Source organism: Lutra lutra, chromosome 8 (assembly GCF_902655055.1).
Source record: "Lutra lutra chromosome 8, mLutLut1.2, whole genome shotgun sequence".
In the NCBI taxonomy this organism is placed as follows: Eukaryota; Metazoa; Chordata; class Mammalia; order Carnivora; family Mustelidae; genus Lutra; species Lutra lutra.
In genome coordinates, this window is record NC_062285.1 from 517,115 (window position 1) to 544,798 (window position 27,684).

At 58.7% G+C, this 27,684-nt stretch overlaps 1 protein-coding gene across 5 annotated transcripts in view; it reads right to left on the reverse strand.

Annotated features, from left to right (window-relative positions):
• DIP2C (disco interacting protein 2 homolog C) overlaps window positions 1–27,684 on the reverse strand; it is a 369,149-nt gene that overhangs the window by 177,450 nt on the left and 164,015 nt on the right. The window contains exons 1-4 of one of the 5 annotated variants that reach the window (XM_047740623.1): window positions 16,706–16,769; window positions 11,135–11,206; window positions 9,447–9,614; window positions 1,061–1,171 (exon numbers count right to left, since the gene is read on the reverse strand). In XM_047740623.1, coding sequence (XP_047596579.1) covers window positions 1,061–1,171; window positions 9,447–9,614; window positions 11,135–11,206; window positions 16,706–16,769 — 415 coding nt within the window. Of the gene's footprint in view, window positions 1–1,060; window positions 1,172–9,446; window positions 9,615–11,134; window positions 11,207–16,165; window positions 16,200–16,705; window positions 16,770–27,684 lie in introns of those variants that run through there. The other 4 variants (XM_047740624.1, XM_047740622.1, XM_047740620.1 and 1 more) reach the window with 4 other exon arrangements.

Sequence of the window (27,684 nt, forward strand, 5' to 3'; positions counted from 1 at the left end):
ACCCTGTGCTGTAAGGTCTGCCCTACCCCTTCCTCCCTCCCAGGAAGGAGCCCAGCCAGGAAGTCAGGCAGAGGCTCTTTACTGGAACGGGGGGTTGCCTTGTCACCCCGCTAATGGAAGGAGCCCTGATACAGAACCAAGAGCACGGTCGACCCCCCCCAGCCCCGGTGTGCACTGCCCGAGCTGCCGCATCCCTCAGCCCCCGCTTCCTGTTCCGCGGCATCGAGGAGCAGTACGCACCCCGTTTGCTGTAAAAGCCAAGCGGGACAGGACTTGTGAGAGCGCTTGCAAAACTCAGAGTATGAGCGTCATCTTCTGTCGTCGGTGGCACCCCCCTCCGCCCCGAACTGAGGTCCCAGCAGCAGCATTTTCCTTAAAAGCCGTAGTCTAGTCAGGGAAGCAGGAAAAAGCAACTTTAATGCAGATGCTAGGAAAAAAATCTCTCAAAATGTCATTAAAATATTAATCGTCACACAAGCTTTCTGACGAGAGAAATTAATGGGACACAATTAATGACCAAAATCTAAACCAGCCAAACCCGGTGAGGGCTGCAGCGAACAGTTACCAAGACCGCGTTCCCACATGTGGCACCGTAAGACACAAAGGAAACAGAGAGCACAGGAAAAGTATGGATTTCCTTTTTTGAAAACTACTTGGAAAACAGAAATCCTGGGGATAAAAGAAAAGGAAAAAATTGTACTCATAGCCAAGAAAATACAAAGTAAAACCACCTGCTGAGTACTAACACCTAAAAAAAACCCAAAATTTGGCTCATGAGAGATTACTGTTCAGTTGTTATGAAATTCTAAATAGCAGACGTTATCTTTAAAAATGTGAAAAGAGCTATTGTTTATTGCGTTCTAACGTGTACCCCGGGGCGGATGTTTGTCTAGGAAGCAGGATGTCATCACCTGTGATCACACAGCCAGCCCGAGGCCACCAAAACGTACCCCACCTCTGCCTCACCCCACGCAGGACATGCACCCGCCCGTCCCCTTCACCATCCCCGTTGCCATCTCAGACTGGGGGAGCAGTGACCTCATGCCCACGGGTGCCTTACCTGACCGGTAGCGCTCATCTCGTGACCCTGAGGACCTCCGGCGGTGGTAGCGAGTGGAAGGAGCAGGAGTGACGGGAGCCCGGCGCTCGGGAGGCAACGCCTGATCCACCCCTGGGTTAAGGGAAACAGCAGAGTGAGGTAAGGCTTTACCCGGCGGCCTGGGTCCATCTGTTTGGTAAAGTCACTTGGTAGAATGAAGCAGCAAGTCAGGCACGTCATGGACATGGAGCAGGAAAGGGAGAAGGGTCCGGTCAGGGGAAGGCTTGCGCCCTGACATGGCAGCCCATACAGACCCCTGCACCGCTCCCCTGCCCGCACACGCCTGTGCACGGATGGGAAAGGGGGAGCCCACGGAACGGAGCTACGGTCTTCTCCACACGACAAACGTGCAGAAAGGGTTATGCTCATTCTTGAGGAGATTTAATGACACTCATCATGAAGGTTACCTTTATAATACATCCCACAGGACAGCTAACGGTCCAATTCGGGGAACCAGGACTGTGCAGAGTCACCTGCTCACTCACAGTTTCTAACTCTGAAATCCACTCCCTCAGATGCGAAGGGACTGGAAAATCTCTATTTCCATACAGTTGTGACGAATTACCTGACAGGATAAATGGTCAATTAAAACTGCTCGGACGGGTGTTTGTCAAGAGCGGACCTAGGTCTGACGACGACGATACAGTGGCGTGTGGGACCACGAGCAGCGAGGGCAGCATCACCACGAGACTGAGTAGGTGCAGCAGGAACGGCCTCCTGGTGCCGGCTCAGGAGTGAGGAGACTCGGAGCACTGCGCCTCCAAAAGTAGCTGCTGCGTCTTCAGAAAGGATGGCCACACCTGGCAGAGGTCACCAGTGGTCGCATTTTTACGAAACCGTTTCGTCCCTGTTTCCGCGAGGGCCCCAGGAGGGTTGCTTCTAGGAGCGGTGTGACGGTTCCTCGTGCTGCTGCCGGCCGCACGCACTCCTTCCTTGAAGCAGGCTCCACGCTCGGCATGAGGCCCGAACTCACAACCCCGAGACCAATAGTCTCACGATCCACCGACGGACCCAGGCAGGCGCCCTGCAGAACCCCCGCTCCTGCTGGCACGTTGGTGGCCCATGACGGGGTAGGTTTCCGGGCTGTTACCCAGTTTCCCACACTAGAACGGTGCTCACCGACATGCGTCCCTGAACGTCTTGATGACACAGCAGCTCACAGCTACCAGACCTCGTCCAGTTAGAGTCTGCAGGTGACCTTTAAAAACCACCCTTTCCTCAGACGCACAGAATTCATGAAACCGAGGAGTACTATTAAGTCACCAAGAAAAGTGTTGTCATTCGGTACTTGTATACAAACAAGAGCTTATGATCCCTCTAAACGGCGCGTGTTAGACAACACACGACCTCTCACAAGAGCGCAGCCGTGCCCAGCCGCTGGCAGGATCACGAGTCAGCACTGCGCTGCGAAACCCCTCCTATCTGACTTTTCCTCCACTCCTGGGGAGTGTTTGCATCTTTCGGTTCCAACATCTTGGTGTTCAAAGGACCTCTCGCTATTTCCTTCACTTCCCAACAGAAGTGAAAACCCTTCCCAACACTCTCTCCCTGTGGGCCACCCCTGACAACTTGGGGACAATCTTGTAGTTCAGTATTCTGTTTCGCTGAAGACCCTCCCCGTGGACCCCTCCTGCTCTCATCCAGGCCGGCAGGCCGAGATCTGCTGCACGCCGCCCCCCCACGGCACCCCTTCCTCCTGGAACTGGCATTTGCCCAAACGTCTAAGCAGAATTACATGAAAATTTGTAATTTTAAGAATTTGTAAAAATCAATTTATTTGAAGGTTTTGTGCATTCATTGCTTCTCATGTCAACTACTGGTGAGAAGTGAGGTGTCGTTCCGATGGTGCGGGAACAATCTGTTTTCTCCTCCATCGAAGTTCACAGCATTTTCTTACTCCCAGCGAGGAGCTGTGAGCCGGCGTCCCCCTCCTGTGGGGGCTGTCACAGACCCACCTCCAGCAGCCGACCTTTTACCCGGGCCGTCCGTTTCCGGAGAGGAGACCTGTCTCCTCGCTTGTGGGTCAACACGGGGGCATCCGTCATTAATGGCTGCAGCCGCTCTCCCTCTCCGGGGCACATGCTCAGACTTGGTGCCTTGTACCCCAACCTGCGAGGTTCTCAGGTCCGTTTCTCCAGAGAACAAACATTTCGGGGGGGGGGGGGCAGGGTCACCTGCTTCCTGGATGCCAAGCCTCTCCTCTCCCTGACGGTGCCCATGAGACCAGCACCGTCTGCTACCCTGGGCACCCCCATCCTCGACCCCACATAGCACTAAAACCCGTCCCCGTTTTTCCCCCTCGTCCGTCCTGGGGATTTACCCTCCGTCCGTGTGGGGATATCTCGGTGCGGCTCTGCTCCACGTGCACGTTCAAGCTGCCACGGCTAAACAGCGCCTGATTCTTCCCCACAGCCAAGTCTGCGGGCCTCTCACAGACCAGAGAGTCAAACAGCCCCCGGAATTCCCTTAACCTTCTCGCCGCCGGGGCCCCGGCCGGCCACACACTTCCGGCGCCCAGCAGGCCCCGTGCCCAGGCCAGGGCCTCCCACACCGGTCCTCAGCCGATTCCGCATGCAAACACGGACGTCCATGTCCACAGGCTGAAGCGCAGGGCTCACAGCACAAGGTGAAGAGAAATGAGTTAACTAGCAAAAGGAGAATAGCTGCACCAGCTGCCCGGCAACAGGGCATTCTAAAGAACTAAAACACGGGTGTGCACACGTCCATCATTAATTCTCATCCGCCCTCACGGCGAATGAAACCTGCAGCGGCTTCAAGCATGTTCCGACAAGGAAAAGCCATCCGTCCGACGCGCAGATAGGCATTTCCTGCCTGTGCACACCGGGCCCGAGGCCGCGCGCAGAGGGGTCTCTCCTGTTGCGTGTGAGGCAGCGCGAGAACACCAATCAGTACGGGAACACACCGAGCTCCAGACGCTCCTGCCACAACCGAGAGCCCATCTTGGGACCACCGGAGAGTGGCAGCAGCACATGGGGACTGGCTCTGAGCAAGGACACTGGAAGGTGAGGGTCCAGCGGGCCGAGATTAATCCTTCATAGGCAACAACCTGGCAGGGACGGAGAGTGGCTGTGTCCCTCGCTTACGAAGCAGCCTCGGGTCCCATGTGAATCGAGGGACAGAGCACCAGGGACGTGTGCTCCGGAGCCGGGCACCCGTCCATCACCCTGAGCCTCGGTTTCCCATCGTACGCAGTTCTGCCGTGCTAAGTGGTCCCGGAATGCTCACACGTGGCGGCCCCTTCCCTCGAGACAGCACCCCCCCGCCCCGCCGGTGCTCTCTGGCGCACTGGGAGCCCCGTCCTCAGGGTGGAGAGGTCGCGGGCTGCTGGGCTCCGTGTGCTGCAGCAATGACCACTGTCACACGGGCAAACCTGACTGGTCCCTTGAAGAGAAGCGGCCTTGTGATCTCACAGCCAAACAACAGTGCCCCGGAGACCTTCTCAGGACAGATGCTGCCCAGGAACGAGATCGGGGCAGCGGACAGCTGAGGTCGGCAGACAGTGACACGTCCCTTGGATTCTTACTCAAGAGGCAGCCAGTCAGGAGCAGGGACGTCTGTGTGCTTGGCTCCCCCACAGCAGTGCTGCCTCTGGCCACAGGGGGTCTCGGGGGGCTCCTGAACAAACACTGGGGTCTTCCTGGCATGAGCAGGGCCCTGTGAGGCTCCCGCCAGGTGTCCGTACAAACATGACCTTCCGGGAGGCTTCTGTTTCCCTCGAGAACCCCAAAGGGGCTGGGAAGAAGGAACCCAGGAGCCCAAGAGGAAAGAGGAAGGAGGCCAGGCAGGGGGATGGTAACCCAGCCCGGGACCCCGGCGCTCTGCCAGCAACGACCTCAGACAGCCACACACGGGTCCGTCCCAATTTCTTCCAACACACGACGAAGAAAGGACGCAGAGCTGTCCCCTGCGCAACCTGCCGACTCCAGGACCAGACGCGGAAACCACGGCGAATCTCACGCTCACCAGGAACGTGGCCCCGGGGCTCTGCGGCCTGGACATGCCACGTGCCTCAGGCCAGGAGACCTGCCGCGTAGACCACCCTCGCTCATTCAGGAAGTCAAATGTTCTAGGAAACATCGAGACTTCCAAATTCAGAAGGCAAGGGAAATAAATAAAAAGCGGTAGTTTTCCACGTATTTTCAAAGGAAATCGCGAAGGATTTTGGAAGATGACTTCCACAAAAATGCATCTGGAATTCAAAACCAGAGACCTTGGGGCACCTGAGTGGCTCAGTGGGTTAAGCCGCTGCCTTCGGCTCAGGTCGTGATCTCGGAGTCCTGGGATCGAGTCCCGCATCGGGCTCTCTGCTCAGCAGGGAGCCTGCTTCCTCCTCTCTCTCTGCCTGCCTCTCTGCCTGCTTGTGATCTCTCTGTCAAATAAATAAATAAATAAAATCTTTAAAAAACAAAACAAAACCAGAGATCTTGATCCAAATTCTGGTCTTACTCTTAGCTCACGTGGAACTGAGCAAATCCCCCAGCTTCCGCATACGCTGGGGAGCAGACGCGGACACGGTCACATGCGAGTGGCATCCCCGGGCCCTGGCTGGAACCTCTCGGTCCTGCGTCCTCGCGTTCAGCGCCCGCGGAGCCGGGGGCCCAGCAGGGCTCACAGCATCTCTGGGCCCCCACACACGTGGTCCTGCCTCAGAAGCCTGGGGAAACCGCGGAGGGCTTTTCCGTAATTCCAGTCTGCATAGAGACGATGTCTGAACCGTCCCCCGCTCTTCTGGTACCGGACGGACTCTCATGGCAGCATTCCTTCCACAGTCGGCGCCGTCAAGCCTCCACAGAAGACACGCAGCACACGTGTGTACGGACGGGGAACCTGCGCGTTTGCTGTACGGACTGAGGTCAGAACACGCACAGAGAGAAATCCTCTCCCCTCCACAGCGGCCCCGACCGTCAGCCCGACTCCTGCCTCTGCCTCTCATGACCGAAGGCCTCGCCAAAGTCTGTACAAAACTGCTAACCATATTCCTGTCCACAAATTTTAGTTTATTAGGGACTCATTCTCTAGAAAAATGCAGAAGATCTGGAACTTCAGGGAGCTCGACGTGCACCCAGCACTCACTCTTTGGTCCCCGAGGAACAGAGGCTCAGAGGGAAAGCACGCACAAGGTCAGGAGCAGGGTCGCGGACGCCTGCGAGTTTCAGATACCCACACAAGCCTGTTCCAAAGCAGACGACTTCCTCGCTGCCCAGGAGGACACTCGGCTCCCAGCTCTGCTCACGCGGCAGAAGCTTACACGGGACATGGCTTCGCGTCCTCGCCCTCCCCGTCGCCACCGGTCTCAGGGAGTGGGAACCCGGCTGGCAGGACACCCCTGGGAATAACAGGAAATCCATGTGACCGAGACAACAGCCGCGTGTGCTGAAACAGAGGAGTCCGGCAGCAACAGCAGCGGACTGTGTACCGAGATCATGACCGTGGGGGCTGACCCAGGACCCGGGTCGTCCCCTCCAGCCGAGGACGGCTCAGTTCCTACAGCAAGTCCACCTGGAAAGGATTCATGCTGAGTCACATACCGGCAACCTAATTCAAAGACCCATTTTCTCTTCTGGGGTTTATGCGCCTGACACCCTGTCTGTCATGAACAGACGGCACGACGTGACCCCCCAGTGGAGGCGGTCCCCAGGTAGGCTACTGCCCTAGCGGGGACGGGCTCATGGGGCTTCCGGGCCCAGGGCTGCGCTCTAGGGGACCCTAACTCCCGCTGCAGAGTGAAGAGGTGGACCCGGCCTGCAGCGGGCACTGGAGGGGCAGAGGCCCGGCCCGTGGCAGCTCGGTAGACCCAGGCACACACACGCTCTCTTCTCGGAGGCCCAGCCGCACCTGCCCACAGTCTGCGTCCTTCAGGCCAGATGAGGAAGGGTCTCATCTTCCGTGGGACCAGAGCGGAGCGGCATGCGGACACGCTGCCTCGGGCCTCAGCAGAGCTGACTCCGGGTGCTTCCCACCCCCAGAGCCCGAGCTCCAGCACCTGCTGGACACGCTGGTCGGGAGGACACGGGCAGAGCCCCACCTGCCACCAGCAGGGCTGTGACGGGGCTGCAGACAGTAACTGGTCCATCCTTCCGCAAATCTCTGAAAGCGCTGACCTCCTCGGGGGCGAGCTGGGTGCGGAGCCATCAGAACTCACCCACCATCCGGCTGCCGCTGCGCGACCATAGCAGGAGTAGGGGGTCGTGTGGAGCAGGACCGGAGGGCCTGTCCTGACCCCAGGCATCCCTACAGAAGGGACCCGGGAACCAGGCTCTGAACGACGCACAGGGGCAGGCAGAGGGCATAGGCGGGTGCAGAAGGCCGCCCCACCACGGGCGTGGGACCGTCCCGCAGCAGCAGACAGGTCCGCGGAGCTGAGGAGGGGCCGGGCGTGCTGTGTGCAGTCCTTCTGACACAGCTGGGCTGCGCTCTGGTGGGGCCAGCCGCCTCCCTGAGCAGAAGCAAACATGGCCACTTCACCCTCACCAGGAGAGGCCTCTCTGCCAAGGAGGCCAGTCCCCAGGGAGAAGGAGGGAAGCACAGACTTGCCCTCCAGTCTCGTGACTACAATCCACGATTCCCGTAACGTTGTCGGGAAAGCAGGACGCACGGCGCGGGTGGGCCCCAGGGGGACCACCATCCACGGAGAACCGCCATGGGGTCGTGGGGACAGACTCTTCTGACATACGTGCTGTGGGACAGGGACTCTGGCGCAGGGAAGTCTCGCCATCTAGGTAATGGTGGAACGTGATGACACGGCCTCGTCCCGGGAGCCACGGATACCCGGTCGTGGAAGCCAGCGCGGGTGCAGATGTGCCCGCAGAGACTGGTGGCGGTGGGTCTGCGTTCTGTTCTTAAAGTCGTATCAGGCTGGAGATTAATGACAGAGACGCCGCAGACAGGCACCAGGACAATGAGTCGGTCTTAAGTAATATTTCCTCCTTGAAAATGACTGTTAGTGTGTTTTCCTGACGTCTTCTCTTTCTCCCAGAACAGTTTTTCCTCTAGATTCAGGGATGCGCTCAACATCACGCTCCACCTGGTACCTCCGGGCGTCCAGAGAGGGAAACCAGGAGACAGACGCTTCCAGAGCACGTCTCCTGGGACGGGCTAACATGCGGGACTCCAACCCGAGTGCTCACAGATGCCCGTACAAGCCACTCCAATTCAGAACTGTGTGTCCCAAACGACATCTTAGAAATGGTTTTAGAATACCTCCTAGAAGGGTTAATCTTTTCTCTGACAAATAAAAATAATGTTAAAAAAAGGTTCACAAAACACAACGGCCTTACGGGAACGCACTCATCAGGGTAAGGAGACCGGCCACACAGACGCTTCTCCTGAGATCCTGTCCCCAGAGCGTCACATCTCCGACTGAGCACGTCGGGAAAGCAACCTCGGCCTCCACGCCCCTGGCTCTCAGGCTGCTTCCCTGAGCTCTACAGAGTGAACGACGGTTCACACACGTTCTCAGAAATAACGACTTGCCGTGAACACCACCAAACGGGCTGGGAATCTGCTGTCCTGAGCCTTGAACCGCGGGGAACCTTGTCTTCCCTTCCTGGGGTCTTGGGGGGGCTGGGACCAAGGACCCCAGAGCAGCGTCCCCACGCAGACCGTCTCCTCCTCGCGTCTCAGTCAGGAGTGGAGGGCTCCCGTGAACCGCGAAGATGAGTGGGAGCCCCAGTGCGGCGCCTTTGAGACCGAGGCCAACACAACGGTCCACTTAGCTCTTTATTTCTTCGGGGTTTTCAAATAATGGCCTTCGTGTGGGATAAAACCCTACAGATAAACCTAAAGTGAACCAATGCTCATTCTCTTGTTCTACTAAAAGAGGCGCTAAACTCATTTTTTGAGCTTCTTATATTCAAAACACGACCACAGTAGTCCCTGTGGCCTCTGGGCTGGCTCGTGGCCTCTGAGAACACACTCTCCGACCTCTAGCTCGATTTCCCTCTTTCCCTTTGGAAACGGGACCCTAGCCTGAGACTCCCTCGCCGACCCGGATGCCCGGGGTAGCAGAAGAGCCAGCAGGGCCACAGGATGATAGGATCTGCCGCCTTCTCGGTGTTTCTAAGCGGTGTTCCAGCGAGGAAAACACGGTGGTAAGACACGGCATTACGCCCTCAGAGAGGAGACTCAGAACGGGGCCCGAGGACGTGCGACAGCTGGGGTGCAGGGGCTGGAACCCGCCCAGAGACCCAGGGCGGCATGTCCTCGGGGAGCAGCACGAGCCCGTGGGAGGCCGGGGCTCACCGCGAACCCCTCCTGCGCCGGCCCCTGCCCACACAGGGTTGGCGGCCCCCATCCTGCGGGGTCTCTCTCCCGGGAGGACGCTCACCGAAGCGAAAGTAAAACAGCGGCCGGTTCCCCGCGGTGCTGGCCACCCGCTCTCGGCCCGCGGCTTCTCGGACGTCGCACACCCCGATGTTGCCGGAGCGCGGTGCTCTTCCCGGGGCGCCTTCACCGTGCTGCAGCCTGCAGCGGACCACGGCAGCTCCGTTCGCTGCTGTAACAAGTTGAGAAAGACTAATTAATGCAAACTTGCGTTTTTTAAAAATTTGTTACAGCACTGAGCAGAGCTGCCGCCCCATGCAGAACAGCACAATGGACCACGCGACACGGGCCACCCTCCACGCCCCACCGCACGGTCAGCCTCGGCCTCCACGCTGCCCGCGGCTCGACCCACTTCCATCTCCCCGGGGTGGATGAGTCACAGATACTCAGAGCCCACGAGGTCGAGAGTCCCCATGCGCCCCGGCAGTCCCGGTCAGAGATGCGGCGGCACCCCTGCCAGGAGGAGTCCCCCGCCCGGCCTCAGAGACGCCGTGAGCCTGGCGGTCCTGTCGGCAGATCGCCAGGTCTTTGCCCGCGTCTTCTCTGAAAGCCTTCCACACGCAGCCGTCAGCCAGCCACGCAGCGGACTCGCTCTCAATCCACTGAACGGCACAGAGCTCCCCCTTCCAGAAGCAAGATAAGAGGAAATGCCAGCCATGGGCTAGCAGGCCAACACGGCACGTCCACCTCCACCTTCTCAAGCATCAGGCAAAGCAAGGAAAATACACAAAATCAAAAAACCACAAGCACAACAGAGAGCCCACCCGCCAAGTCAGATCTCTAGAGTACGCGCTGGGGGGAAGCACCCCTCCCTGTGCTAACGGGACACGAGCAGGGGCCAGGGGAGCGGGGGATCCCGGGAGGGAGAGGGACAGAGTGCGTCTGTGCGCCGTGTGCACCTGCAGACCTAAGCCTACCAGACGCGCTTGCAACAGGTCGTGTCAGTGGTGGGAACTACAGAGGTCATTCAGGTGCTGCCCTTTCCCGTTGAGGACCTGGGTCAGATTTAAGTCACTCCTAAAACCTAGCAGGTGCTCAAGGTCACCTCCAACGGAACTACGCTTCAGTCAGAATTGAAGGGCCAGAACCCCAGCCTGGGAGTGTCTTCCTTTTCCCGAAACGTGCAGAACGTAGGTCAAGTGCACAGATACTCTACAAACCCGCACCCAGGAAACACTCGAACGAGACGGACTTTGTCCTCCGGGAAAGAACGTGCGGCGTCTTACAACCGCACTTCAGAACACGACCCGCCTGTCCCAAGTCGCAGCCCACGCGGGACGCTCTGCCTTCTAGATGTGCCCCGCAGGACAGCAGCCAAAACCTTGGGTCAATTTAAACTATAGTCAATGGCAATGATTTTTTAATTCACTAAACCAGAAGTCACGTTTACATTATAAATAGCTCCCACATTTTTTGTTCATAATCAGCATTTTAAAGTAATCCATGGATTCTGGCCTTGCCTCGATGAAAGACCCATTATATTTATTAGCACAATTCCGGAAGAGTCCTCCGCGCCTCCCATGTCCACGAGACACATGCACTCACAGCGGAGGCCGGCGTGGCCAGCGCCACGTCAGAAGTGTGACCTTTGTGCAGGCTGGGCGTGAGAAAGGATTTGCACTCGGGTGTCACTTGCACGTTACACTTAAGTCTTAAAATTAGATGCTTTATATACTCATGGAGGGTACGTACTCGGAGGCTGGGGCAGGTAGGCTCCAATGAGTTTCGACCTCTTCTTTTCATATCCTTTTTGGGTGATGTCACCTGGAACAGACGGAAAGAGACATTCAGAATGGTCTCAGTGACGAGTGGGTCGCTCACCGGACTCTAAGACGCCACAAGTTAAGTCTTCTGGGTCATCTGTTTGCCTTTTAATTATAATTTACAGAAGAAAGAACCTTGTCATTCCCCTTGGCCCTCCCCGGCCCTCCAATAGTCATTTAAGTTACATCAAAACCGTTGGTAGGCTTCTGCTTGTCCCAGGCCTCCCTGCGAGGTCTCCGCTCTCAGAGGACCCAGAATTTGAGGCTGCAACCTCACTCACACCAGCCGAGCAGGAAGCGTTCCGGTCTGCGTGGCTCCCGCTAGCTCAGCCAACAAGGGACACCACAGGCATCGACGCTGGGGATAGTCACCCAGACCTCTGCGGGTCAGCGTCTTCCCCCACTGACCAACCCAGCTGGTCAGGCCCCAGGACACCAAACTGCTTGGGGTGCATGAAAGTAAGTGACTCAGACCACATGCCACGGGAAACACAACGAGGCAGAGAACGTGGGACCCACGGAAACCCACGGTAGGTGAGGAAGTGCTTATCCTCCCAGCAGAAACTGAAAGGTGGAAGCCAGAAGTTGTCACGCAGAAGAGGGAGAGAGCACGATGACGTCCTCCCCAGCGCTCGGGACGGACACAGCAGTCCGCAGAACACACGACAGCCTTCTCTGTGCGTGCAAATACACACCAGATCCTGCCTGTGCCCTTGAGTGTTCTGTAATGTTTTTTCCCCAATATTCTGATCAAACCATCATTCCCGAAAGAGCTGAACACTCACGTGCTAATAGCAGTAGAGCAGATCGGTGAGTGAGCTTCTTCTAATGTCACGTGCTCCCTAAATCTGAGCGAACCATACAGCACCCGGAGTGTCCGCTGACCTACCAGACGAACTCACAGCCCCGCCGTGCCTCCGTGTGCACCCCACGAAACACACGCCTCCTTTTAAACAACAGAAGTCTGTGTGCAAAGTGGTTCCCGCTCTCAACCGGCCAGCATTTCGAGGCCATGGTAGGTCCGCGGTCACCGTCGGCAAGGACGTTCTCGGCACAGCACTCAGCTGGATGCACACGACCGATGTGCCCACACCCACTGTCGGCACCGAGGCTGCTCCGCTGCTTTTGGAAATGCTCCATCCAATCCCCCATTTTATTTACTTATTTTTAAAGATCTTATTTACTTCTTCGAGAGAGAGAAAGTGCACGCACAAGCAGCGGGAGCAGCGGAGGCAGAGGGGAAACAGGCTCCCCGCAGAGCAGGGAGCCCGACGTGGGACTCGATCCCAGGACCCCGGGGTCATGACCTAAGCCGAAGACAGACGCTTCACCGACGGAGCCACCCAGGTGCCCCCCCAAGTTCCCTGTTTTAAAAGGACGCCTAAAACCTCAACAACCCGAAACCCACGTGCACGTCCACAGTCTGGGGCAGGTCCGCAGTCACCGGGGAAAGGGAGAGAGTGAGCGCCTTAGGACGCAGGATGACAAGGGTCGGTCTGGTGACGCCCAGGACGGCAGGCCGGGCCACGCCCAGGACGGCAGGCCGGGCCACGCCCAGGACGACGCGCCTCCTGACACGTTAAAGACCAGCATCTCGGAGGAAACAGCTAAGACTGAAACAGCTAAGACTAAGCAGAAGCACCACGGGACGCGGGAAGCCGTGTGGCTGCGGTGGGACCGCACGGGGGATGGCTCAGGGGTCAGAAGCGCACAGGCCCCCCCAGGCTGCTTCAGGCCAGCCCACCTGAGCACAGGGGATGGCGAAGCTCCCAGTCCCGCTCGCAGACAGGCGGGAACTGCCTGCTCCTCAAGGACAAGGCGGGGCACACCGGAGGCTTCTCCCCGCCCCAGCAGCCCTGAGAAGCGGCTGCCCGCAGGCTCCCTGAGGTTCCCTGTCCCGCAGCACGTGTGCTGCCCTCTCCGCTCCCGGAGCGCAGCGCTGGCAAGGAAGCCCGTTCATTTCCGTCTCCCTCATCCTCCATGGCTCAGGGCAGCGCTTCCCCAGTTCAGAGCCCGGCTGCTCCCTGCGAGGGAAAGGCTGTGACACTGGGGATGGGAGGAGGAACACGCAACTGAGGGCGCACAGCGGGGCCACAGCGGTCCTGACTGCCCCTGAGCACGCGGCAGACACCTGCTTGTCTGCCCTGCCAGCCCCTTCCCCGGCCCTTCCCCAGCCTCCCAGCAGCTCTGCACGGTTCTAGGCCTGAGTCCCAGCCTGGGTAAGCCGGCACCTTTCACAGATGCTCTGCACCCAAAGTTCAGCTCACGTATTTAGGAATGTCTCAGATGGGGTGCCTGGCTGGCTCAGTCATTAAGCTCTGCCTTCGGCTCAGGTCGTGGCCTCAGGGTCCTGGGATTGAGCCCCAAATCGGGCTCCCTGCTCAGCGGAAAGTCGGCTTGTCCATCTCCCACTCCCCCTTCTTGTGTTCCCCTCTAACAAATAAAATCTTAAAAAAAAAAAAAAAAAAAGAAAAGAAAAGTCTCAAAGGAACACATAAGTATGGGGGGAGGAGATCCTTAATTTTTGGCATGGAACTACCTCAAAGAAAACTCAGTTTTTACTGTCTTACTTGAAGAAGTTCCAATTATCAAGACCTTAGGCCTCAGGAAAACAGGACTTTTCCTTGTGAAACCAGGACTGTGCGTGGAATTGGAAGAGGTCAGAGTTGGCCTCGCAAGGGCACATCCACATAGGTCCCTGACCCTGCACAGCCCCTAACACCGCACAGGTCCCCGACCCCACATGGCCCCCAAACCTGCACAGGTTCCCATGCACAGGTTCCCAACCCCACACAGGTTCCTGCCCCCCCACAGGTCACTGATCCCACATGGCCCTAACCCCGCACAGGGCCTCAACCCCACATGGGTCCCTGATCCCGCACAGCCCCTGACCCTGTATGGTCCCAACCCTGCTCAGCCCCTGACTCCACACAGGTCCCCAACTCTGCACTGGTCCCTGACCCCACACAGGTCCCTGACCCCACACCGTCCCTGACCCCACACAGGTCCCCAACCCCACACGATCCCCGACCCCGCACGGTTCCTGACCCCGCACACCCCCCCAACCCTTCACAGCTCCCTGACCCTTCACGGGTCCCCAACCCTGCATGGTCCCTGACTCCACACAGCCCCCGACCCCACACAGGTCCCTGACACCACACAGCCCCCAACCCTGCACGATCCCCGACCCCACACAGGTCCCCAACCCCACACAGGTTCCCAACCCCACACTATCCCCGACCCCACACAGGTTTCCAACCCCCATGGCCCCCGACCCCGCACTGTCCCCGACCCCACACAGGTCCCCAACCCTGCACTGGCCCCCGACCCTGCACACCCCCCAATCCCACGCAGCCACTGACCCCACACACAAAGGGCTGGGCAGCAGGAGGCGTCCGAGCATCCGAGTGCCAAGTCTCACGCGCCCCCGCCCCCCGGGCACCGGGAAACCGTGCTCGGGGCACCGGGAAACCGTGCTCGGAAGCCGGGAGCTCGCAGGGATTTCCAGATTCCGCTCTCGGAGCCTAGCCTGCCGACCGCCCTTCAAACCCACAATACCGGAAAGACCATTTTTACTGAACGACTTCATCCAGGTCAGGGGTCACCGACTCCACATCCAGTCTGCGGACTGTTCCTGCCCGCGAACCCGCCGGCGCCGGGCCCCACTGCCTCGCACACCACCCGGGCCGCCGTCCCCCCAGGACCTGCCGTCCCCGGGACAGCGGGTTTCGCAGGCGAGAGCAGGCAGGAGGGCGCGTGTTTCCCGTCCGGGGCCCCAGAGCGATGCAAAAAACACTCAGACCATATCCCCAACGGCCACCCTGGAAGCTGTACCCGGGACCGTCCGCCCCGCCCCGCCCGGCCCCTGCCTGCCCGGACGCGCTCCCGTCAGGGCCGCTGGGCCTTGGGGCGCTCTCGTCACGCCGCCTGGACGGCTGCTTCGGGCTGGCGTCTGTCACACGTTCAAGCAGCCGCTCCTCAAACCCGGGGCGCGGCGCCATCAGGGGCCACCGTCCCGCAGAGCCGAGCCCCAGCCCCGCGGGCTCGCGAGCCGGCAGGGCACACACGTGCCGCAGAGCGACACCGGGTGCCGGCCGGCCGGGATATGCATGCACCTGTGGGGCAGACCCAGGGTCCCCACGGGGGCTCCCCAAGAGCCTGGTATTAATGTGTGGAGACCAGAGCCGGAGCGTGTGTCCCCACGAGCACCCAGCACCCGTGGCAAGGGGCCAGGGTCACTCGGGGCTGAAACGCGCTCTTGCTCGTCCCCTCCACGCACAAGTCCGTGACGTCCAATGGCGCGCGTGAGCATCGGTGGACGGCGGCCCCACAGGTTAGCGGTGACACCGCCCTCTGCACACAAGCAGACCCGCCAGTGCGGGGCTCTTCCGTTCTGCCCCTCGTTCCCGGCCTCCGGTGAGGGTTTTTGTGCAGGTGGGTTGAGAGAACAAGGGTAGACAGACGGAAGAAAGATGGACGGGCAGACAACGGACAGAGCGGGAAGGATGAAGGGACACGCAGGACGGACCGGAGCTCCACACACAGCTCCGCCGTCCTGGACCACTCCCCGGGCTCCGCCCCAGGCTGACCTACAGTCAGGGCCGTGACGTCTCCGGGACAGCACAGCTTCTCCATCCCCTGCCACCAGTTCAGGCTGAAGGATTGATGAGCGCCCCCTCTCCTCCTCAGCCTGGAGCTGCGGCACCCACCGCCGTCTGAGAGAGGGGCCATCCTCCCTGTCACATCTCTAAGCAAGAGTTTATTTAACATCTGTGGTTCCCCATGGACTGTCCTCAGCCAACGGCAGGCTCAAAAGACCATGTTAACATCCAGGGACCCCAACCACAGGACTCTGTACTCAAGTTTTCACCACAAAGCCCCCAAACGGCACATTTCCACGCTTCCAAGCTCAGGACACCTGCCACCCAACACCCTTTCATTTCAGAAGAAAGACACAGACCGAAAAGTGCAGAAATCATCTCTCCTCCGTGAGCAGAACGTAAAAGCGATCTTTTGAAATGCTTTTCACTTTATCAAAAATATGTAAATTACTATCCTCTAAGAAGCTTCCTCTGACTTAAAATTCAACAGGAGAAACCACAGTCACATGTTCTCTTACAAAGAGAAAAGATTTGCAGACAGGTCCTAAATTTAGAATGAAAACCCAAGGAAAGCAAAACCACCAGTCCACAGCCGAGGAACACTGAGAAGGGGTCAGTCTTCTCCCTCCGGAAGGAAGCGCCCTCCTCTGCATACCGTGGCCCAGAGCTCCAGGCCAACCCCGAGTCCAGAAAAGGGAGAGTCAAGCAGACGCCAGATTGAAGTGCACACTCAGGGCCCCGTCTGCCCGACCTGGCCTCACTCGGGAAACCCGGGCCCCCCAGGGAGCTGAGCGGAACCGGCCGCGCGGTGACGCCTGGCTGAGATGTGAAAGCGCGACGGCCATGGCCTCTCCAGGTGACTGGACGTGCCCCAGAGCAGATCACGTGCCACAAGCTACCTCCACGCTGGACTCCTCCAGGGGAAGCAGACCAGCCTGGTGGGACGCTTTCCATTCCTGGCATCAGGAGTGTTTCCGCATCTGAAGCTGGCCCAAGTGCTTCATGGAACAAAGCAATCATTCCCATGTTTGGAATTTCACGGCTGTCAGGAGCCGTCTTAACGTCCCTCTGAGCCGATGGCTTTATAAGGCATACGGAGCACAGAGGACGGCACTGTCCCTCAGGCCCGGCTGCTGCAGGCGTGGTAGCCAGCTCTGTACCGAGCTCCTCTTACAGGATGACACTGTGACGTCTGTGCACGCACCCACCTGCTCAGGAGTGGAAGCAGGAGGAAAACCGAGACCTTTCTGTCCCCAAACACTGCTAGGGACCCTGCAAGGTCAGCTCCCCTCCCTGGGCTTCCCCTTTCTCATTGATAAAATACTGGTAGGGACGCCTCCTACCCGCCCCCATAGCGGAGCCCACGAAGCCACAGGACGCGGAAGCTCTCAGGAGCACCAGCAGGAAACCGAGTCTGACACCCACAAACACTTCCCAGTCTCTGTGAAACGTCCATGCCGGGAGGGACGCTGAGGCCGCGAGCAGCCCAGGCAGGGCTCCCACCCTGGAAATGCACCCACCCTGCGTGGCCCATGGGTGGCAACTGGAAAGGATCCTCCAGGGACAGGGGGCCAAAGACAGACTATCTACAGAAGCTCCAGAAACTCTGAGCAGACCCAGAACCGAACCCTCACGGGTGTCTGGCTACTTCTCTCCTCTCCCTGACACCACCACCCAGGGCCAGTCGTCCCCCGTCGTCAGGACAGCCCCTCACAGCCTGTGACCTCCCGTCCAGCACGCATCCTCCCTCCACATGCAGCCAGACTAGCCTATCGTGGCAAGAACCACAGCCCGGGAGCCCCAGGACGGCTGAGACCATGCCCACCAGCAGGGCCCGCACGCCCGGCAGAGCCCGGCCCGCGCCCGCCACCACGCCCGTCACTGTGCCAACACGACGCTCTCCCCAGAGGCCAGCCAGACGCACGGCTATGGCTACAGCCTTCAGTTCTTCTGAGGGGGAGGCCACACTTGCAACATATAATTCAGAAACTCAAATTCCACAGGGGGACTCTCACTACGACAGTTGGGACAATTATAGATCCTTCTGTACAAACGGAAAATCATTAAGGCCTGTTTAATGCTTAGTGCGACGGGAGTCCTCAGGACGACCACCGACTGGCACGGTTAGGACCTTCATGGGAATGACCAGAAAGCTCCTTTCGGCATTCGGTCAATGCCGTGACCACAAAGAAAAATACCACAACGGTACCAGTGTGTTACTCCCCAACCCTAGCCAGCGAGGCCCAGAGCCGATCCCTCGAGGTCTTACTTTAAAAGTGTCATCCTATGTTCCCGGGGCTGTTTGCCTCGGTTTGTCCAGAGCTCCAGTTGTAGGAAGGGTGAGAGGAAACCCGGTTTTCTCCGAACACGAGAGGCGTCCGCGCAGCCCCGCAGACGAGCGCACAAGCCTCAGATGAGCCGGGAGCCGGACCCCGACCTGCCCAACACCGGGCTTGCCAAGAATCACAGCAGAACTTGTTGATGCTCGGGTGCTGACGGCCTTCCACGGAGGACACGTGGGCCTTCTCCACCGACAGCAAGGCCCGCCCAATGGCCCAGAGCCTTCCATCTGCTCTGACCACGTCTGCAAACGGTTGAAAGAAACAAGTGTCCCCGTCTGGGTATTTCCTGCGGCCCAGGGATGCCTCCCGCGGAGGACAGCAACTGTACATGCAGGTGCCGCGTCCTGGGAACGACCACGTGAGTCTGAGACGAAGCCGTTTCTGGTTCTCGGGCGGGACTCATGGCAGCAGAGCCTGAGCTTGGCTGGAAAGCGGACTGTCCTTGCCGCCGTCACTTTGTGGGAACACTCACGGACCACGGGTAAAATGTGTTTGGTGTAGCAACACTGTCTTCTCCCAACGCCTGCCCTTTACAGACTTACGCCAGGTTAGTAAGGGTCCTACAACGTCCGTCAGCTCTGAAGACCCAGACGAACCCAAAACGTCAGGGTGCCGGCTGCCCACGATCCCCCACGGAGGCAGGACAGAAACCCCCCGTGCGTGCCCCTGGGAGGAGCCAGGCATGGCTCCCCGACAGGTCACAGAGTGCAGGGAATGGACTTCCCCAAGCAAACCACTCGCTGGGAGGTGGGATCTCAAAACATAAGTGCCACAAAACCAGTTCTTCAGGAACAGGTCGGGAAGGGGAGGCGTCCGGAGAGGCCTCGAGGTACGTGAACTCTGCTCTTCTGCTCTCTGGCCAAGTCATGTCCCGGCCACCAGTCTACAGACACGTGGTCTCGTGGCTACCACTCTCTCGGCCCGTGGCCACGTCTCTTGGCACCAAGGGCAGGGAATGAGAGAAGACACGTACAAACTGTTGTGTCCAAGAAATGGTTCCTGGCTGTGACATGACCGACATCACCTGGAGGCGGATGCTTGGTGGCTGGGCCTCAGGAGCCAACAAGGCTCCCCCCACAGACGCTCAGGTGTGGGGTGCAAGCCCGCTCCCCCTCCTTGAAGAAAGGAGCCGCACATTCAGCTGGAGGACAGCACAGCACAACGTCCCTCGGACCTCCCGGAGACACAGACTCGAACGGGAGTTGGGGGACAGTTCAGCCGCCCCCCCACCGCCGAGGCTCTCTCCTGCACCCGGTCTTGACCTACAACTTGGCGACGGCAGGCAAAGGCCGCTGAGCTGTACACCATCCGCTCCTCATCCGGCGAACATCTGCTGACCCTACACTGTGCCAGCAAGCGGTGGAGCGTCGTGCGGCAGGAGACTCAGCCCCACCACTCAGTGTTTGCTCAGCGAAAGATTAAACCACAGTTCTACTTCCACTTCTGAAACTTTTTTAAAGGAGGAAAATAGGAGTACCTGGGGGCTCAGACAGTTAAGCATCCGGCTCTTGGTTTCAGCTCAGGTCATGATCTCAGGGTCGTGAGATCGAGCCCCGCGTCGGGCTCCGTGCTCAGCTGGGAGTCGGCCTGACATCCCGTCCCTCTGCCCCTCCCCATGGTGCACTCTCTCTCTAAAATAAATAAATAAATCTTTAAACAAACAAAAAAAGGGGAAAACAAAGTAGTGACTAGGTGAGTGATTCCAGTGACGTTCTTATATTGCCCCATCTGGCCAAGACACGGGAAACACTAGAGACACGGCTTGTACTGGAAAGAGTGAGGACGGCTGCATCTGACCTCCCGCTCGCTGGTGTCGAGATACAGAATGAGAATGGGAGGACTCAGCACGGCTTGTGTTCAAGGAAAGAGAAAACAGTATCTTCAAAAAGTTTTGTTTATTTATTTGAGAGAGAGATAAAGAAAAAAGGACGGCAAGAGCGCAAGTGGGGGTAGGAGCAGAGGGGGCGGCAGGCGCCCCGCCGAGCAGGGAGCCCGATGCAGGGCTGGATCCCGGGACCCTGAGATCACGACCTGAGCCGAAGGCAGATGCTTCACCGACAGAGCCACCAAGCACCCGAGAAAACAGAACTTCGACAACATTCACAAGGATTTCTCCAGCTCTTAACCTCCTGTTCAACGGGAAAGGGAGCAACACTTGCATGGATCCTTCCCAGAAAATGAGGCTGCGCGGCTAACACGGTTTAAATCCTTTCCAGAAGACTCTTCCCACCTGTTCTCCCATAAGGTTTTCACGAAGACTCTCCGCCCACCTGAAAGTCTGCAGCCCGTAACGGCTCTGTCTGGACCCGTATCAGGGACTTGGCCTAAACCTGCTTGTCCCTCCGACATCAAAGCCAAGTCAAAAGGCACATTCCCACGGTGAGTGTTTCACCTGAGAGTGACGCTCCAGGTTCCCGAGCGTGCTTACCGGAGACAGTCAGCTCCTCTGTCTCTGGGGAACAGAACTGCTTTATCTTTCTGAACCAAGAGACCGTTGCACGGGAAGACCTCCCCTTGGTGTCCGGCAAACATGCGGACCGCACACCCCAGCCGTCCCCCCAGTGCCCAGCCGGCCGGAGGAAGAGCGAACAACAGGGAATGCTTGCCCCCAGGCCCCAGGCTGCCTACGAACGCTCACCAGCCACGGCGGGACAGACATCTGTTGGAAAGTTCTGCAGAAGACGCAGACCACACTCCAGCGGCCGCAGGAGGACAGCTGCCATGAGGAGGGGGTGTTTGCTCCCACAGCTGCGGTCAGAGCTGCTTCCCGAGCCCCTCACGCCTCAGGCGAGCCCTTGCACACCCCCTGTGTTCTGTTACACACACTGCGGGGTCCGGCACCGAACAGTGAGGATCTCATCACCGGCATCCACGTGAGGGCCACGTCGGTAAGAGACGAAGAGAAACAGAGTCCTCAAGCTACAGGAGGCCAGTTCACAGGAAAACACCTGGAAACTGTGATTGAAATTGTGAATAATGAGACGTTATGCTGGCATTTTGCACTATAGCTTATTTGGCAACTAAATAATTCAGTGTATCTTTTTTTTTCAAGAAAGCCTAAAGACGGACAAGTAACTTGGTTCTTGTCAGCTTCATATTAAAGAGAGGAAACAAGCCAAAATTCCTAAGACATCACACCTTAGGCTTGCGTTGTCCCTCTTCTAGCCTGGCAAACCCGCGGCGCCCAGCAGGGAAGGGAGGCTGGGAAAGAGAACAGGGCAGCTCCTTACGCTTCTGTTTCTTGACCCTCAGAGCCCCATTCAGAGCTCGTGAGGACGAGTGCTGCTGGATTCAACGCCAGCAGCATTCAGACACCTGAGCGCGTGACTCAGCAGACCCTGCAGGAGAGCGGGGTCCTAGTCCCACCCCAGGGGACCAGACACTCCAGGAACATGCGTCGCTGCGTGTGCTCCTGCAGCCCGGATGGTGCTCCGGACCCGGGCCACCACGGAGGAGGAAGGGGTCCGGCTACACGGGGAGCCGTGGTGTCGTGGCTACCAGGAGCTCCGAGGAGCAGTTAAAGTCCAAACTTCTAAAGGCAACACATAAATAAAGTGGGATGGTAACACCCCATCAACTGCTCCAGTCCCTTTGGAAGATCAAAGAGCCATGAAAACATGAGCCGGGGACCCACTGTAGAGGAGACAGGGCCACCTGGCCCTCGTGAGTGGCCACGGTCAGGGTGAGCCCACCAGCTTCTCCACCTGCTGACACCCCTCTCAGCAGCACACCCCCAGCCGGAAAACCCATCAGGCTTCCCTTCGTCACTGTGTGTCGTGACAACGGTGAGCACCCAAAATACACACTCAATCATGGGGATCATTCCATACGTGTAAAAACACCCATACAGCCCAGACTAATAAGACAGCACATGTCCGTTAGCCCCAACAAAATACCGCTTTACAGGGTGAGAAGGGCTGCTGAGTGAGGGAGCTGTGGCCCCACGGGCGGCAACGACGTCACCTGCCGACCCACGGAGACCGGGAATGGACATGCATGGGCGGGGGGTGCGTGGCCGCTAAACCCGGTGAGCGGCGGGCACAGCTGGGCCAGCACAGACGGCGCCAGCACGGCCCGCAGTCCAGCCCAGTCCGCGCACCGCACCTCGGGAGACGCCTGCAGATAAACACACAGGACATTCGGGCCCGACTCGCTGGAGCAGCGTCGCTGACCAACGCCCGCTGGGACCCCACACTCTGTATCCCCCAAGCGCAGGACGGCAGTCGAAACGGACACCTGAGTGTGTGAGATTCACGAAAAGCAGACGGGCTCAGGGAGGCTTGAAGAAAGCACAGAACTGGGACGCCTGGGTGGCTCAGTTGGTTAAGCAGCTGCCTTCGGCTCAGGTCATGATCCCAGCGTCCTGGGATCGAGTCCCACATCGGGCTCCTTGCTCATCAGGGAGCCTGCTTCTCCCTCTGCCTCTGCCTGCCATTCTGTCTGCCTGTGCTTGCTCTCTCTCCCTCTCTCTCTCTGACAAATAAATAAATAAAAAATCTTTAAAAAAAAAAAAAAAAAAAGAAAGCACAGAACTGTCTTCCTGCCCCTACCTCGGGACAGGGAGTCTTACAAAGTTCTACTCAAATTAAACATTAGAATCCCGGGAAGAAACAGCAGCACATGTGTGCGCACGCAATTCTGAGTCTGTGTGTGCACGACTGTACACACGTGGGCGCACGTGTCTGTGTGTGCGGGTCCCTCTGCAGGCATGTGCTTGTGTCTCCGAGTCCATGTGCGTGTCTTCGTGGTGCACATGTGCAGGTGTGTGTCTGTGTTGCCCGCACGTATCTCTGTACACACGCATGGGTCTCCGTGTGCATGTGTGTCCATACACACTTGTCTCTGTGCACGTATGTGCATGTCTGTGTGTCTGTAGCTAAACTGAAGCCTTTAGAAAAGTGATTCTCCCTGGATCGTGCCTGTTTGTCAGTTCCTTGGCACTTCCTAGGTAAACAGAGCTAACAAAGTGCAGTAACCCTGCTTAAAACCCTCTAATGAAACAAATTACAAACTCAGTGTCACGAGAAAACCAGGCCGGCTGACACCTTGGCTGCGGCAGGAGCCAGTAACTCCAGGAGGAAAGGGGAGAAAACTGAGAATTTAATTTACACTTTGGAATGGCTCATTAACCCAACCCCATAACAATTACTGTGTAAACCACAGAGCACGGGGAACGCGGCACCTCGGGACACAGGAGACAGGTGCTCTGGACACCTGACTGCTGTGCACACGGTCCCCACATGCCCCACACACACAGTCCCCACACACCTCACACATACGGCCCACGCTTGCTCCACACACGCCCCACACACGACCCCCAGCGCCCCACACGTGCCCTACACCCCAGCAGCGAGAATGGGAGACCGGCCCCAGCAGGCTTGGCTCACCCAGCCCGTAGCTGAACCACACACAACACATTTAAAGACACACTTCTGGGGCGCCTTGGTGGCTCCGTCTGTCGAGCATCAGGCTCTTGGTTTCGGCTCAGGTCATGATCTCAGGGTTGTAGGATCGAGCCCTGTTCTCTGTGCTCAGTGGGGAGTCCCCTTGAAGATTCTCTCTCCTCTCCCTCTGCCCCTGCCCCTGCTCACACTCTCTCTCCAAAATAATAAAATCTTTAAAAACACGCTTCTGAAGGCATTATATGGAAAAATAAATTCAAATGAGCTCAAGAACACTGTTGCACTCAAGTCCTGACAGTGTGTTGTGACGTGACCGCCACGGTCCACGTGTCTCCACAGCAGGACTTTTCCTACCCCCAGTGTCAAATTATAATTATAATTACATGTGTTTTCGAAAGGGAAAGTGACACGAAGACGAATAGGTCATTACAAAATTGTGAGGGCTGAAAACCAGGAAATGAACACCAGTTGGGGAGAGGAACGTGCCGGTCAACAGGGGCCACACGTAAACTATTGAAAATGTCCCCAAATGAGAGAAGCAGAAGGCGAGAAAGAGGAGAGACACAGCAAAGGAAAAGCAGCCACGGACAGGAGCAGCCACTGCGAAAACTCACGGTCCTCCTTCCGATTTGTCCCAGGGACACGCATCACCAAGACCTCGGTCCTCCCCTTCCTGAGAAAGGGCTGGTGGCATCACAGGGCCAACAGGAAGTCCACAGGGCTGGCACAGGACGCGGCCGGGCTACCTCCGGGATACAGACACGGAGTCCTCAGGAAGGAGACGAGTCCTGTCTCCTCACCCAGCCCCACGGAACGCCCAGAGAACCGCGTAGAGCCATCGCGGTCTTCACAGCCTTCAGACCCTCCCACTACCTGGTGATGGGCCAGGCCCAACCTGGTGTCTCCGCTTCCTGCACAGCTGGACCCCGGTCCCAGCTTCTTCGGCGATCAGCCGTGTGCCGGGCGTGGCTGTGAGGCCGGTCAGCTTCGTCAGGCAGGCGGTGACGCTGTGACGGCTGACATGTGGCTCCAGCCTGAATGCAGAGCCCAGCACGAAGGTGGAGGGTGGACCCTGGGCCACTAGAACCTGGTCCCACAGGCATGCCTAAGGCCACCGGCCAGCCAAGAATTCCACAGGAGTTGGAGTCAGGCTGTTAACATTCTGGGACTTGTTACAGCAGCTAGAGTTAGGAAAACTCTCCCCAAACCAGTGATCTTTCACTAGACCCTCATGTGTGACAATACTTCAGACACCGGGGACGGGAGATCAAACACGCCTGAGCACAAGCCCCGCCCAGTCGCCGGCGGGACTCGGACTCGTCGCCTTCTTCCCGATGGACCCCGGGCGCAGAACAGGCACAGCGTCCTGTGATCGTGCAGGGTCCCGACGGCACCTCTCCGAGAGGTCCCTCCGCTGCTTGGGGGACGGTCGCCGAAGCAGCCGGTGCGGGACCCAGGGTCCCAACCCTGGCGGTCTGACCCCAAACTCCAGGCGCTCAGGCTCCAGGACAAAGTGCTCCCTCAGGTGCCCGGCGAACCTGCACTTTTGTTTTTAGTCATTTGCCAAGGAACGGAAGACCGAGTCAGGAAATACATTAGCTGAAAGGAAAAACGCTGGTGTTACCAAATTCTAATCCAGTAAAGGCTACGTCACCACCCCCATGTGTTGCCAGTTTCAAAAGCCCCTCAAAGGCCTCACTTGTCTCCCCACAGCTCGGTGCCAAAGGCACTGCCAACAGAGAAGAGACCGACAGGTGAAGGGTGACCATCTCCCTCACCAGCGCTTTCCCATAACGAGCACTCGGGACAGGCCAGACAAACGCACGGAAGGCGGACATGGCAACCATTAGCCACCCACTGTGCTCGGGGCTGACGCCCACGTCCGGGCCCCCACCAGCCCACAGGCCCTGAGCCGAAGCCCGACCCGCCCACCCTCACACAACACGGAGCGCCCGGCCCAGGTCAGCAGGAGGCTCTCCTGCCCAGGACTCGGCTCTGTGCAGGTGACACGGGGACACCCGCAGGAGCAGCCATGGCCTGGAACCGCCCGTGGCACGTTCTGCTTTTCCTGGGGAAGAATGAGGCACTCGCATGGGCACAAGTGCAGGCCACACGCAGGGGCTCCTGAGGGGTGCCCCCCCCCGCATTGCCCCCCACAGCAGAGCCGTGAGCCTACGGCATCCAGGTTCGTTCACGAGCTGCTCCAAGTTCCCATTTCACACCCAGAAAACGAGCTTCTGGCTCCAGATCCCTCGATGCCGACCTGGCCATACACAATGGCGGAGGAACGTGGCCGTGTGGCCGTGGCCAGCGCTCTAGGATTAACCAGTAACCTCTCAGGACCACCTGGCCGTCCTTCAGACCGTGTGCCTGCCACGGACTTCCCAGAAGCACCCCCAGAAATACCGCACGTGTGTCCACTCAGCACAGAGCGTCCACTCCAGCCCGGGTCTGAGCTGTTCCAGAAATGTAGCTCAGATCTGGCATGTCCAGGCGTCTAGGGCCACTGTGGGGTCCCCACAGGCCGGTCCCTGGAACCCCCGACCTCTGTGGACGGCGTCTACAAGACAGATGTCATTCCCCCAAGAAAATCTGAGGAACAGCCACCACAGGTGCTTTAAGGCAGGGGTCAGAGACAGCGGCATCCAGGCCCAATTGGTCACAGCACACGGCTGGCATCTCAGAGACAGCGGCGTCCGGGCCCGGTCGGTCACAGCACACGGCCGGCGTCTCAGGGACAGCGGCAACCGGGCCCGGTCAAAGCACACGGCCGGCGTCTCAAGGACAGCGGCGTCCGGGCCCAATCAGTCACAGCACACGGCCGGCGTCTCAGGGACAGCGGCGTCCGGGCCCGATCGGTCACAGCACACGGCCAGCGTCTCAGGGACAGCGGCGTCCGGGCCCGATCGGTCACAGCACACGGCCAGCGTCTCAGGGACAGCGGCGTCCGGGCCCGATCGGTCACAGCACACGGCCAGCGTCTCAGGGACAGCGGCGTCCGGGCCCGATCGGTCACAGCACACGGCCAGCGTCTCAGACATGAAGGCTCGGAGAAGGTGGTGCCGACTGGAAGTCACTGGAGAGAAGCAGCAGCCCCAGTCATCAGCTCTGCCCGCATGGTCACGTGGCAGCTGGACAGCGGCTGGTGGCCTTTCCTGGGAGTTGCACACATGCCCAGGAGTCGATGACAAAGCCGGCCCCACGAGCTCAGGCATGTTGCTCAGGGAGGCCTGCGTGACCTCCCACTTCACCGGCCGCGTCGGAACACTGCTCCTTTGCCACTCACCTAGGCGGCCCACATTTTACAAGAAACAGTGAAAAGGAACCAAAAGCATGTTATTCTGCCAACTACGTCTCTCCCACTTCCCTTGTCCAGCCCACGAGGGCACTCGCACAGCTGGCCTGGGCGTCTGCGAGCCCGTCCCCGCTCCTGGCTGGCTCGCTGCCCTGACTCAGCCGTGCCACGCCGTCTTTCTAATGCGGAACGCTCTTCTCCCCTTTCCCGGAACACCTGCAGCTTCCACCTTCTCCCCGAGCCCGTCTGCACCTGCTGACAGCGCCGGTCCCTTGCTTCTGCTGGCCGGGCCAGGCCTCGGGTCTGGGCCGGGTTGCATCTGGGTCGCTGCACATGCGTGTCCAGCTCCCTGCCCAAGAAGGTCCCTTGTCCTCACCCAGAGCCAATGCCCCTCAGCAGCGACGTCCTCAAAAACACAGGGGAGCATCCCGGGCGAGTCTCCCTCACGGGGCCTGCGGGGTCCGAGGACACACCACACAGAGATGCTCCCAGCAGCACTGGCGGCAGAACGGACCATCCTGCGTGTGGCTCTTTTGCGCGACCCACTCTGCCCCCTCGAAAGCCTTCACAGAAGGGTGGTAGGGGGACAGGGTCCAGCAGAAGCCCAGGCCACCACCCCTAGGTCCATGGGGGGTGAACAGAAATGGTGACACGCCGTACGTGGTGAGATCCTCTTGAAGCACCTGTTGCTCAGCCATAGCTCGTGGTCTGCGGCATCCGCGTGTCTGCGCGGGTATAGAAGACACATGCACGTGCCCCTGACGTAAACTGCCCCAGAGGCCCTGAGACTCCCACGAGTGAGACCCCCGACACCCCTGAAGCCTCGGGAGTCGGTCCAG